The 13,971-nt window shown below is 42.6% G+C and overlaps 1 protein-coding gene across 1 annotated transcript in view; it reads left to right on the top strand.

Moving 5' to 3' along the window:
* Positions 1-13,971, top strand: part of srpk1b (SRSF protein kinase 1b) — a 28,129-nt gene that overhangs the window by 11,105 nt on the left and 3,053 nt on the right. The window contains exons 3-14 of the mRNA XM_083971065.1: positions 5,793-5,920; positions 6,176-6,284; positions 6,548-6,635; positions 6,747-6,834; positions 9,002-9,108; positions 9,359-9,524; positions 10,151-10,176; positions 10,301-10,544; positions 11,269-11,715; positions 12,795-12,889; positions 13,050-13,157; positions 13,741-13,810. Of these exons, the coding sequence (XP_083827191.1) occupies positions 5,793-5,920; positions 6,176-6,284; positions 6,548-6,635; positions 6,747-6,834; positions 9,002-9,108; positions 9,359-9,524; positions 10,151-10,176; positions 10,301-10,544; positions 11,269-11,715; positions 12,795-12,889; positions 13,050-13,157; positions 13,741-13,810 (1,676 nt within the window). The remainder of the gene's footprint in view (positions 1-5,792; positions 5,921-6,175; positions 6,285-6,547; positions 6,636-6,746; positions 6,835-9,001; positions 9,109-9,358; positions 9,525-10,150; positions 10,177-10,300; positions 10,545-11,268; positions 11,716-12,794; positions 12,890-13,049; positions 13,158-13,740; positions 13,811-13,971) is intronic.

The raw sequence follows: 13,971 nt of genomic DNA, 5'->3' as shown, positions 1-13,971 counted from the left end.
CGGCAGAGAGTACAGTCGAACATTTGGGTACATGCCTCTGGTGGTTGTGTTGGTGGTGGTGGTGGTGGGGGGGAGTTGTTCGGCCCCTGAAGCTTCTCGAATGTGCAGCTTAATTGGTCAGAGATTGAAAAACAAAACACATCTGGCTCACGCTTGTTAGATTATAACTGGAGCTTTGCTTGAGTAGTTGTTTAAAATTTTTAGTTTGACCTCATTTTAATAGTAATAGTTGTATTTATTTTATTTTAAAGCAGAGAGAGACGTTGTCAAACACAGTAACATCAAGGAAAGTATTTCTAGTTGCGAGCTGCCCTGCCGGTTTCTCACCTACATTCAAGGATTTATGACGTGGGAGTGGGACGTCTCAGGATGATGATGATGATGTTTCTGTGCAAAAAAAAAAAGGATGAGTGAATCATCCTTGGCATGGCAGGCAAACAAGAAGACTGGGATTGTGATGATGATGGACAGATGAAGAGGGGAAAACGGACTGGTGTTGTTTTGGTCAGATGAAGAAGAGAAGGAGGAGGAGGAGAGGAGAGAAGAGGGAGGGAGGGAGAGAGAGAGGGAGGAGGGGGTGGACTGATGTCGTTTCTCACCTGCAATGCAGTGCTGGACTGCATCATCCAATCACGTCCCAGATGTCAGTGAAAGGGGGCGGGGCCAGAGGCTGACGACAGCCAAGGAGAGTTCTCGGTCAGTGAGAGCGAGTGAGAGAGGGAGAGGGAGAGAGAGAAGGAGAGAGGGAGGGAGTGATTTTGTGAGAGGGAAAAGTGAGCGATAGATAGACGGCGAGTGTGCAGAGCTGCCCTGCGCTCCAGGACTCAGCACGCAGCAGAGACCCAACATCTTTCTGCTTCTTCTTCTTCTTCCTCCTCTCTGTGCTCATCCTCCCTTCACTTCATCCTCTCTTCTCCTCCTCTTCCCACCCTCTCGTTCTGTTTCCCACCCTCCTTCCTCTCTGATCTCTCTGCTTTTCAGTTATCAACACTGATCGCTCTCTCCTCCTCCTCCACGCTTACTTTTCACTCTCCATCCCATCTTTTCTTTGTAATAATTTCTCCTGACGGATGGAGTGAGAGGATCTTTTCAACACCTACTCGCTCTCCTCTCCTCCTCCTCTCCTCTTCCTCCTCGTCCTCTTTCCTCCTCCCTGCATCACGTCCCATGGGCATCCGAGCATCTTGCAGGTAAGAGCAGAGCAGGATGTGTGTGTTTGGACAGGAGTGGACAGGTGTGGACAGTCGGAGGTTTTCTTGAAGACAGGAGGCTCTGAGTGTTGCAGAAAGTCCCTGTAGTGTCCGGGTTGTTGTTGTTGCTGTTGTGGTGTTGTGTGTCAAACAGAGGGCACTGAACTGTCTGCAGCAACTAAGGAAGGGAGAGGGAAAAAAAGAAACAACTTGCACGTTGCTGCACGATCCTTGGCTTTGGCTGTCAGTCAGCGTTAAACATAGAAAAGCTTTTGTTAGATGTGAGATTATTTCCTTATCCTTATTTCTTTTTTTTTTCTTCTTTCATCTAGACACTTGTCCATTTAACCTCCTTGATTATGTCTCTTCATCTCATTTCCTGCTCTTGACTTATTCAACACACTGTTAATTTTGGCTATAACTATATTTAGATCTAGAGTCAAAGGTGCACGACACACATTAACTGGTGGGAACTGGACATTTTATTCTTAATAAATCATTAGGAAGCAGGAAATTTAGTTACTTTTCAGTTAAGTTGTTTTAGTCTTTGTGTTTTGGTTTTGGTTATCAATATATTTTGTATTTCTTAGATTTTTCATTTTATAAAGATAAGATAAAGAAACTTTATTGATCCTTTGCAGGGCATCATGTTACAGCAGCAGCAGCACACAACACAAACACAGATTTATCGCTGATTATTTATGTCACTTCCACTTTTCTCTCACTAGCCCACACCATGACAATGTGAAGTGCAACATAACAATCAAACATTCAATAAGAAGAAGACGTAGATGGTCTGTGTCGGTGGTTTCATCTTTCATCATCATTTCTGCAGCTTCTGTGTTCAGCTTTCTAAAACTTTTGTGTCTTGTCTTTGGCAGCAACACAAAGGGATTCAGTCATTCTTTATTTGCTATGATTCACTTCATTCCGTCATCGTTTTTATGAAAACAGAATCACAACTGTACTGAAAGCCGACTTTTTCCTGTCTGTTTCTCTAAACCTTGTGGAGGGGAGTGGAGAGTTTTATTTTTTGAAGCTGTGGGAAAAAAAGAGTTCAACCTTGGTGGTGGTGTGTTCTGATTAATTTTTACAGTTTGTGTGCTTGACGAGAAAATAAACAACAAGCGTTGTGTTGTTTCGCCGTTTCCACACCGTGTGTGGGCTGACGAGAGTCGTTGCGAGCAAGCGCTGAAATATCCCGAGCCACAATTATTGAGAGGTCGAGAGAGAAAGACTGGAGGCTTTAAATACAATTGATGCCAACATGAAATAATGTTTTTGATCCTAAAAAAAAGCAGCTCTGGTGTCTGTGCACTTTAATTCTGCTGCTGCAAAACACCAAGAGACTCAAAGAGCATTTTTTTTAGGTTGAAAAATAAGAGACTGTCCACATCAACGGCACATTGGAGAAGCAATAAAACAGAATGAATGAGAATCAAAGTGTTTCTGTCTCAGCTGTTTCTCCTAGGAGGATGCATCCTACACACGAGCCAGTCAGATACATCAGCAGGCCAATATTTTAGGAAAATGTTTGGATTTTCTTTTATTCATTCATAATGTTTCTATGGGTTTTTGCAGCACTCGGACTCCAAACAAAAAGAATATCCTCCAGTTTGATGGAAATTTAAAAAAGAAAAAACTCTCAGCCTGTTGTTGTCACAGAGTCAAAGGACTTCTGAGTTGAGCTCAACGTCGTAATGGGCTTTCCCCCCCGCAGGAACACGAACAAACAGCCGAGTTCATCAGGCGGCTAAATATGACACAGCTTTGTACGCGTTGGGTTTTTTTTTTTCTTGCCATGATGCAGCCAGAGTGTGGTCCTTCTGCTTAGTCTTAAGCCAATGAACCGATTAGCTCCACATGCTAATCCTAATGACTCCAGCACTGTTTGCAAGCAGCAGCAGATCAAAACAAAGCACCACCATCAACCAGAGCAATCAAAACATCACATTATAATTACAGAAGCCACGATATCAGCTCCTAATAGATATTTATCTGTGGAGGTTATGTGGAGAAAGTCTCTGATAGCTTTAATTAGCTCCAAATCCCTCTGAACATCGTCGCCAGTGTTTTCTGTTTGGCTCAGTCGCTAACGCTGGAAAAAGCAAATGTCTAAATGTGCAGCACTGAGACACGAGTCACGACTGCTGTGAATGGGAATGGATTTGTATGCAAGACCACTGTTTGTTTATTGTTGAGGCATGAAGCGGTTGAAGGAAAAATAATGTTGCTGGTGAGGGGAAACATCTGCAGAGGACAGGATTTAATACTGGGAGCTGTTACCTGACTTAATAACAAGGTGTTAAAGCTCCCTGTTTAAACAGGAGTGTATCATTTTGTAAATTATTTTATCTCGTTTTTCTGCAGATTTTTGTGTTAATGCAACATTGCAAACTAAGTTAATGTGAAATATTATATTTGTATTCATAAAGAAAACAAGATATTGTATGTTTTGCATTTCTTTTCCACGAATAGTCCATGCTAAAAATATAGAAACATAAAGAACTCATTGTGTTGTGTTTTTTTAAGCAGGTGGTGCATTTTTCTCATTCAGTAAGTGAGTGCAGTGTGTGCAGGAACGATATAATGGACTGATTGGCTGCTGAGTGAGTCTCTTCAGCTGTGATTGATAGATTGAAAGGTGTCAGCGCTGTTTATTATAGTGCATAAGGTGAGAGACAGTCTGTCCTTTCAGCACCATGGACAGCACTGAGCTCGCTGCACCTTCGCTTCAGGGGCCGCTTGTTTTACTAGTTTGACATCCAGTTTTAAATCCTGTGTGTGTGTCTGTCTGTCTGTCTGTGTGTGTGGTGTTTCCTCCTGTTACTCTCCAACACGCCGCTGGTCCTCTACAAGCAACCGGAGGATTGTTTTTAAATAATTCACTCCACCATGTTCAGATTCACAAACTACACAACCTGCTCATTTAAAGCTCTGTGAAATGAGCATCAGCTATTCAACAATACAGTTAATGTTTAATGATAAAAGGTTCCTGGTTTTTATCACCACTCACCGCTGTTCAGTACACTGTTTAGTTCTGTGGTGTTGCTCCAGCAGCAGTAGGTGGGTCTCAACATAACATGACTCACTCATATTGCTTCCCTTCCTACCCGGCCGGCAATTGTTGCTTCTTATGCAGATCATTTGACCACACAGATTCACATGCTTCAACATTTCACTTTAAATTCTGTTGTATATATCACCATCCTACACACTTGTGCAGATTTAACTCAATTTAATATCCACTCTAGAAATGTCCTGTAATGGAGACGTGTGTCTGTGAAGTGCCAAGATGGCACATAAATCAGATTTATGAGAATACTTCAAAGCAGAAGCAGAAGAGTTGAAGGAGACATTTTAAAGGGGGAGATATGTGCAGCATTTCTTTATTATAGGTTTATAAATGTGGTGTTTAAGTTTGGGGAGCAGAGCAGTTGTGAAGTGATTTATGAGTTGGAAACGTCCCGGTCTGCAGCAGCAGCGGCGGTTCCTCTAATCAGGCCACTTGGCTGCTCTGATCCACTTTTGTCCCGCTGTGTTTCTTCGTCCTTCACAGGCGACCGTGTCTCTGTGCGAGATGTTATCAGCCTCCAAACCTGCACTGCGTACTGTCCACAATAAGAAAAAAGGGGGTCAAACAAAGAGAAAATGTCTCGTTTTATGAATATATTTCCTAATTTTCGATTCCTTTGCCCCTGTTTTTTTTTAATGCACATCTAAACTAATAAGTAATCGTAATGGGTTTATTATTACAAATGCTGATTGCTTTTAAGCGTGACTGAGCAATACTGTGAGGCCTCTTGGGGACGATGTAATCTCTTAATGGTTTTAATATTGACTGACTCATATTTACTCAGATTGTTTTCCCCATGAAATATCCACCAAGTCGTCCTCTTTGAGATTCACGTCGTGTTTTGCTCGTTATAGTTGCATGAGACATCCTGACACATGAGAACACAAAAATGTTATGAAATCCATTATATTTGTTCTTTCTAGACATAGTCCGGTGCAACTTTCCTGATCTCTAGTAAGAGCATAGTCATACATATACAAGATTCAAGATTCATTTTGTCATATACACAGATGTTAAAAACCATGCAATGAAATTCTTACTTGCGTTGCCTTCCTTCACATTACAAAAAAGATAAATGAAATGGGATAAGAAAGAAATAAAAGAGACTAAGAAGACATATAACAGTAGAAGCATCTTTCCTCACTCTTTTAAAGAATAGCCAATTATTTCTCACAGCCTTCCTCTCTCTCTGTCCATTAGTGCTCGCACAACGCTTCTGTCATCACAGAAAGTCTAAACCGGCTCCTGATCTTTGCTTACTTGTACTTTTGGTGAAATAAGAATTAATCCTTATCTACTCGCCGCTCTTATGAGTTTCTCTGGATTAAAGCAGACTGTAAGCTCTTTGATAAAACGTCTTGCCCGTGGAATTGAGTCATTATGGAAACCACATTTTCCAACGTTTTCAGTGTCACAACGTTTCTTCCCTCCTCCTCCCCGTCTGTCTTTTACGTTCCCGTGCTTCGTTTCATCCACTTTCTGCTCACCATCCTTGTCTCTTTTTCTCTCTCTCTGTTTCTCTTCAGACCAGAGCCTCATGGTCGTGGAGGCGGCTCTCAGCCGGGTCAGGCGGACTCTCCCCTCCCAGAGCAGGACGAGGAGATCCTGGGCTCTGATGACGACGAGCAGGAGGACCCCAACGACTACTGCAAGGGTAGGATTTCACTCACACTTAGTTAGATATTTGTATATATATCTAATACATAGTTTAATTACATCAGTGTTTGCACATATTGTAGTGAAAAAATACACAAATGAAATGAGATGAACCCTGAACCTGACCCTACAAATTACGTTTTAGTAGCATAATGAATGTTTTTGCAGGGCTTCTGTGTGTATAAATGTCTGTTACAATAGCAGAGGTTCATCATCAACTCAAACAAACACTCATGTGTTTCTCTTTGGACAGGTGGATATCATCATGTGAAGATTGGAGACCTGTTCAATGGGAGATACCATGTGATCCGTAAGCTTGGCTGGGGCCACTTTTCCACAGTGTGGCTGGCCTGGGACATCCAGTAAGTTGGCTCTTCATCACGACTATGTGAAACTGAGACGGTCACGCAGAGGTCGTGAAGTGAAGTGAAGTGTGATTTCATAACATCGTAACGCTCTAAAATAGCGTCTGCATCTCTAACGGCAGCCAAGAAGACACATAAAGGCCAGATAAAGGGATTAGACATAAGTAGAAGTTTTATAGTTGTATGTGCTGATAGGGTTGATGTTACTGCTTTTAAAATGACTGATATTATGTGTGTGTGTGTGTATGTGTGTTTTCCAGGGACAAGCGCTTCGTAGCCATGAAGGTTGTAAAAAGTGCCGAGCATTACACGGAGACGGCTCTGGACGAGATCAAGCTGCTGAAATCTGTGAGGCACACAGTCATCAGGACATAAATATTTTTTACCTCAACTCTTATGCTGCTTATTTTCGAGCCCATGACTCCTTTAACTTTGTGTGTATGTGTGTGTGTTTTCCAGGTGAGAAACACGGATCCCGCTGACCCCAGCAGAGAGAAAGTGGTACAGCTTCTAGACGACTTCAAGATTTCTGGCATGAACGGCACTCGTATCCTCTTTTGAAAACGTATTATTATTAAGAAATAACGGTTTAAAAAGATAACAGACAGAAACAGATCCACAATTTAAAGTCATGTATAAACTTTACATCGATATTTTAACTACTAAGACACATAATAACGGAACGTTACGAGACAGAGTTGTTTTCGAGGTAAATACAGAGACTGCTTGCTGAAAAACTGCTCCTGACAGGAACGCGCATCAGCGGTTTTGCATGAATTAACCTCAAAAACAACTCTGTCTCGTAACGTTCTGTTATTATCTCATAGCGTGGTGAATGTGCAGGTCACAACTTGTCCACGACAGCGTTTTGGAGTTGTTGGATTGTGTATTTGATGAGTTTGATGAGGGAAACCAAGAAATCCCATGGGCCTCCGTAGCGTAGCTCTGAGCAGCTCACGGCTCTGCTCCGCCGTTCTAAAAATAGCTTGCACCGACAATTAAAGGTAACGAACCTACTCCTAAAACTATAGGGATTATGGCAATGGGCCAATTCGCCCAAATGTTAAACTATCCCTTTAACAGAGAGAGACAGAATATCAACTAAAAATCCAGAAATGATATACAGGTAATACTCAGAAAATTAGAATATCGTGAAAAAGTTCATTCACTTCCCCATGATTGCGAACTGTACTGAACCAGACAGAGAGCTTTTAAAGGCTCAGGAACCCTTTGCAGGTGTTTTGGATTAATTGGCTGACAATTTGAGCTACAACATTGAACTTTTTCACGATATTCAAATTTTTTGAGATTCTGATTTTGGGGTTTTCATAAGCTGTAAGCCATAATAATCAAAATTCTAACAAATAAAAGCTTGAAATATCTTGCAATGCCTGTTATGAGTCTAAATAATATATTCATTTCACCTTTTAAGTTGAATTACTTAAATGAATGAACGTTTTCACGATATTCTAATTTTCTGAGTATTACCTGTATATAGGTGATACATTAATTTACATTTGATCAAGTGAAATAAGGGCAATAATCAGCTGGGGATCAAATACATATTTTTCCCATTGTATGTGTACATTCGTGCACAAATATATATAGATATATACACATTTATAAAATAATTATATGCCAAATGGTGCACGCTGACCAGTTCTCAGCCTGCCTGCTGTTTCCTGAGCTGTCACTCTGAGTGAAGGGAACAGTGCAGTGGCTGCAGTTTAATTTGCTTGGCGTCGCTCCATTTTCTCTTCCCTCTCTGTTGCTCTCTCTCAGTTTGATGGTTTGGACTGTTTCCAGTCCAAATAGCTACTTTAGCGTTGAACATCCGAGCATAATACTGCATCACCTCAGGCCCTACCTACATTAATTTAGCTCTTCTTTGCGAGGCCACGTTTGTTTAAAGATGAACACGTCTCAGGCAAGAGTTTCCAACAGAATTACAGAGTTTTAATGCAAGATTAGCCGCAGGGAGACGATGTTGAGTGGCGGTTTTACATTCTCCGGCAGATTCACAGATGTTTGTCTGACGTTGGGGTTTTAGCTGTTTAGCTGTTTTGCTTTGGCCCCAATCTTTTTAAGTGTCACCGCCTCTGATGTAGTGACACTGTCCCTCTCTCTCTCCCCCCTGCCGTCCGCTCTACAGCTGCGTGTTCAGGCAACATGCCCAGACGCCCTCTGCTAACCGAGGCCAACTGTTGTGTACTGTACGTTTAAAGCATGTTGACAGACACGGAAAACCTTCAGAGGTCAGGGAGGTCAGAGTAGGAAGAGGTATGAGCAGTTATGTTTGCCTGTAGATGAATTATTTGCATTTCAAATACAAGATTGTGTATGAACAATAGAAGAAATGTGAGTGCTTCCCTGGGTGAGGGTGGATGAACCGCTCAGGTGCTCTTCAAGGACACAGGATGGAGAAAAACTGAAGATAAAAACACAGCAAGCAGACCGTCCTGGTGCAAATAGTGGTAAAGAGTAAAAGGCAGTCCAAAACTGATGGGTCCGAGGCACTCTGAGGTGTTGTTAAAAATCCTTTATTTTGCAGGGATTGTGTATTTTCCAAATTAGCTGCATCACAGAAAATGTAAATGACTATTATTTAGCTTTTTTGTTGTGTAGTTTTTGTGTGTGTGTGGTCAGTTTTGCTGCATTGTGTCCACTGTGAGTAGATTGAAGAGTGTTTTATCCTTGACCGTGCATCTCTTCAGATGTGTGTATGGTGTTTGAAGTGCTGGGATATCACCTGCTGAAGTGGATCATCAAATCCAATTATCAAGGCCTGCCCCTGCCTTGTGTTAAAAGCATCATACGACAGGTACGGTACGCTGCAACACTGAACAAGCTGTCCTGTTTTTTGGGGGGAATAATATCTTCTCATGTTGTGGTCTGTTAGATTCTCGACAGCAGCTCTGAAAGAAAATGACACAGGAGACAAAATCACATGTTTTTGTTCTGTTTTTGAACAAAATCACTTGTTTTTGTTCCATTTTTGAACAAAGCATGAGACACCACAGGAGTATTTGTCTCATTCAGGTGTGAGCTGATGTGTTTGTGCTGTGCTGCAGGTTCTGCAGGGTTTAGACTACCTCCACACCAAGTGTAAGATCATCCACACCGACATCAAGCCTGAGAACATCCTGCTGACCGTCAACGAGCCCTACGTCAAGAAAATGGCTGCCGAAGCGACACAGTGGCAGAAGAGCGGCACGGCGCCTCCCTCGGGCTCCGCAGGTCACAACCTTTTCTTTTCTCCTCCTCCGCTCGCCACTGCTACTAAGCAACTTTTTGCGGTTTGATCGGCATCTTGCTGACGACCGAGAGCTTCGCTGTTTAGATTCCTCAGCAGCAGGCTCAGTCGGTGCACTGTGGTTGATTGATGTGCTGCTTATTTGGTCGTTCAGTGCAAATGCATATATGTCATCCTTAATAAGAAGTATTGATTTAATTAAATGTGACATTAGATAAACAAGAGATTTGATTATTTAGTTCTAATATATCGGAGTTGATCTCGAGAGGCACAGTCTGTGTGATGCAAATGTTGAGAAATGTGAGGGGTTTTCACTTTAAAGCATGTGGAAGCTTCTAGTAAAATATTAGTGTTAAGTTGTGTGTGTCATGTATGAGTCACCACTGGATCGGTTATGAAAATTACCAGTTTGCTCAGAGCGCTGTGACTCCCGCTGAGCAGAGTGCTGCAGCAGAGACAGTCTATTAGTACAGCCTGGTGAGAGTCAACTCATCTGGCTGAAAGAGATACTCATTAACAGAGAGGAATATGGTCTGAAGCATGCGTCATTCACCGGGGTAATTCTCTAAATTTGTTTTCTTTATTGTTTTTTTTTACCCGTTTCCTGCAGTGAGCACAGCCCCACCACCCAAACCAGTAAGTTGTGTTTTTTATTTCTGGATTTTTTTATACTATGACGTTCATGTGGCTGATATGAGTCACGTCAAAATGCAAACTCTCATCTCTCTCTCTCTCTTTCTCTCTCTTGTCGTCTTTGCAGATGGCCAAAATGTCAAAGAACAAAAAGAAGAAGATGAAGAAGAAGCAGAAGAAGCAGGCGGAGCTGCTGGAGAAGAGGATCCAGGAGATGGAGGGAGGAGCGACACCTGAGGGAGGCGAAGACGAAGACGATGAAGAGACGACGACGACAACGACGACGACAGAAACCACCGAGGACACGACTTCCTCAACCACCCTGCCCATCTCTACCACGCTGCAAGACATCGCCAACCACACCATCTCAGGTGAACAAGCACGGTGGATAAATAAATTAAAGGGGAATTGCCGTTTTTTTACAATCTGGACATTATTTCTAGCATAAAATACGATCATTTACTCACCCAGGTAACTTTGGTGTCATTACAAGTCGTTCTGACGAAATTAGCTCCAGCCGAGACCCGCGTTTATCCGTATAACGCGAGTCTATAGGGCAGCGGAATGCAGCCTCTAGATAACACATTATCCGCCGCGAAACTCGTTCATTTCACCAATATTTTGTTATGATAGGCTAGTGCTATTCCCCTCTGAGTCCGGTGTTAGCTGTTATCAACATCCGGTGTCTGTCGGTTGACCTACTAACCTCTGACCTGGATGATGTCATCTCTGAGCGCGGTGCAGCATGTCGCTACTGCTAATGCTACGGTCCGTTTCTGCGTGTTTCCGACTTGTCAGAATAAAATGAGCAGCTGGATGAAGTTCAGCTTCCACAGGCTTCCTCTCCTCAACCTGGACTCACTAAAGCTCCGGCTAGTTGCAGTAAAAATGGACCCAAATGTCAAAGCGGAATGATTATTATCAGAATGAGCCGTGCAGCGCTCAGAGATGATAGAAATAAGGTCCAGATTGTCAAAAATGGCAATTCCCGTTTAAATTGAAGTGTTGAGTTTTACGGTCTGAATTAATCAAAGTCTAATAATCTGGATCTAATAATAATAAATAATCTTTTTTTTTTTTTTTTCTTCACCACAGACACGACTCCAGACGAGCAGCCTCTGCAGATGCCAGAAGCAAACGAACGGAAACCGGACGGGGCCGAGGAGGAGAGCGGAATGGAGGTGAACTACAACGGCCACGCCGCCACACCGGAGAGCAAGGCTAGTCCGGAGAGCCAGGCACACGGGACCAAGCAGTCGAAGGAGGAGCAGGAGGACCAAGAGAACGCAAACCAGCCAGAAAACCACACAGACGCCTGCGACGCAACGTTAAGCAACAACAAAGAAGAGCATCAGACCTGTAACGGTTCGGCCGAGGACCCGGAGGAGACCGACGCCGCCACGCAGCCGCTCCCCGCCTCCGTCAGCCCGGACTCTGTCACCGTGGAGCTGAAGGAGGGCGAGAGGGAGGAGAAGAAGGAGGAGGAGATGGACACTCAAGGGGAGAACAAAAGAGGGGAGGAGGAAGACGATGGCCAGAATGGTTCGTTTAAAAAAAGAAAAACCTGATTGTCTCAATCGTTTTGACAAAACATACTGTATATATTCTCATATTTATAAAAGGATCTGATTTCACATTCAACAGCACGAGATGAGCAACAGCATGTGAGAACACAATAGTTAGCATTTGCTATAATGGGCTCATTAATGCAACGTGCGATACAGCCGGGAGGGAAAAGTTTCAGAGTGTCTCAGTGAGTGTAGGCGGCACAGAAAACTAAGGCCGTGGTCCGTTGACTAATACATATGGAAGCATCTCTGTTTAATCCCAGCACAGCAGTAACAGCTGTGTTTTATTTCATAGGGCTCTGGGATTTTTATTTCCAGTCATCAGCCGTCTTCTTAAAGGGATGGTTCAATATTTTGGCAAATTGGCCCATTGCCATAATCGCTATAGCCATAGCAGTAGGTTTGTTCCCTTTTAATTGTCGGTGCAAGCTATTTTTAGAACGGTGGAGCAGAGCGGTGAGCTGCTCAGAGCTACGCTACGGAGGCTAATGGGATTTCTTGGTTTCCCTCATCAAACTCATCAAATACACAATCCAACAACTCTGGTGGACAAGTTGTGACCTGCACATTCACCACGCTATGAGATAATAACAGAACGTTACAAGACAGAGTTGTTTTAGAGGCAAATGCAGAGACTGTTTGCTGGAAAACTGGCCCTGACGGGAACATGCATCAGCGGTTTTGCATGAATTTACCTCTAAAAGAACTCTGTCTGGTAACGTTCTGTTATTATCTCATAGCGTGGTGAATGTGAAGTTCACAACTTGTTCACCAGAGCGTTTTGAGTTGTTGGATTGTGTATTTGATGAGTTCGATGAGGGAAACCAAGAAATCCCATGAGCCTCCGTAGCGTAGCTCTGAGCAGCTCACGGCTCTGCTCCACAGTTCTAACAGCTTGCACTGACAATTAAAGGTAACAAACCTACTGCTATGACTATAGGGATTGTGGCAATGGGCCAATTTGCCAAATGTTGAACTATCCCTTTAATCTTTTGCCATGTGTCAATATTTATGTTTTTAAATTCATTTATTCCCCTTCCTTTTCCCCCTCAGGAGCATCAGGCAGTATGTTAGTAAACCCCCTGGAGCCTGTGAACGCTGACAAGGTGCAGGTGAAGATCGCTGACCTCGGCAATGCCTGCTGGGTGGTGAGTGAACATATGCATCAGCACTTCTTATTTTTCTTCCTGGAAACTTATGGAAACATTTGTGACCTGTCAAGTTACAAAATCAGTTTTGTTTTGTTTTTATTTTGAGCTGATGTGCACAGCATTTTTGTTTTAATATTTAATTTCTCCTTTTTCGCAGAACAAACATTTCACAGACGACATCCAGACAAGACAGTATCGTTCTCTGGAGGTGCTGATAGGATCCGGCTACAGCACCCCGGCTGACATCTGGAGCACAGCCTGCATGGTAAAACAGATACACACTGTCCTACACACACACTCGAGACTCTTGTAGAAGAATCAATACCTCAAATACATATTGGAAGTTATTTAAAATCTATTTCTAAGGAACCTTGTGCAGCATTATCACAATAATAGTTTGTTTTTGTGTATCCTGGTTTGTTCACATCAGCTTTCAGTCTCTTATTATTGGCTCATTATTACTGAGCTCTGCAGTGGTTGGATGTGTATTATGTCCGTGCAGCATTTGCAACATGCATGTTCACCCTCGACCTCTGCAAAGAATCTGTGAACCCTGTCATCAAGACATTGTCGGTGCTATTACAGGTCAAAAAGGTCAAAAACATTTACATTTAAATTACATTCTTGCACAACATGTCAAATTTGGCCTTGAGGAAATCTTCACTTTATAAGAAGCAAATATTAGAGAATGTAAATGGAGAATCCAAATGCTCCTTGAAGAGAAAAACAGACTTTAAACAAAGGAAAAATTAACCAAGGGAGGACTCACTGGTCTTTGTATTTAATTAAACCCATCCATCTGCTTGTATTGACTTATTGTGTGTGTGTATTTTCTTCTTTTCCTTTAGGCCTTTGAACTCGCTACTGGAGATTATCTGTTTGAGCCGCACTCTGGAGAAGATTACTCCCGAGATGAAGGTTAGTGTCTAGTGTTTCCCCCCTGAGACTTCTGTCCCCCCCCCCCCCAAAAAAAAAACGTACATCAGAGTTTAATTAGAAGTTAATTATTCCAGCGCATGTGACAGGCTGAAGTGAGTGTGAAATGCCTGATTCATTTAAGGAAAATCTATAAAGAGAAG

The sequence above is a fragment of the Trachurus trachurus genome, assembly GCF_905171665.1.
Source record: "Trachurus trachurus genome assembly, chromosome: 5".
NCBI classification, from domain to species: domain Eukaryota; kingdom Metazoa; phylum Chordata; class Actinopteri; order Carangiformes; family Carangidae; genus Trachurus; species Trachurus trachurus.
Note: the sequence above shows the minus strand (reverse complement) of the source record. Positions and strands in the feature narration are given on the sequence as shown.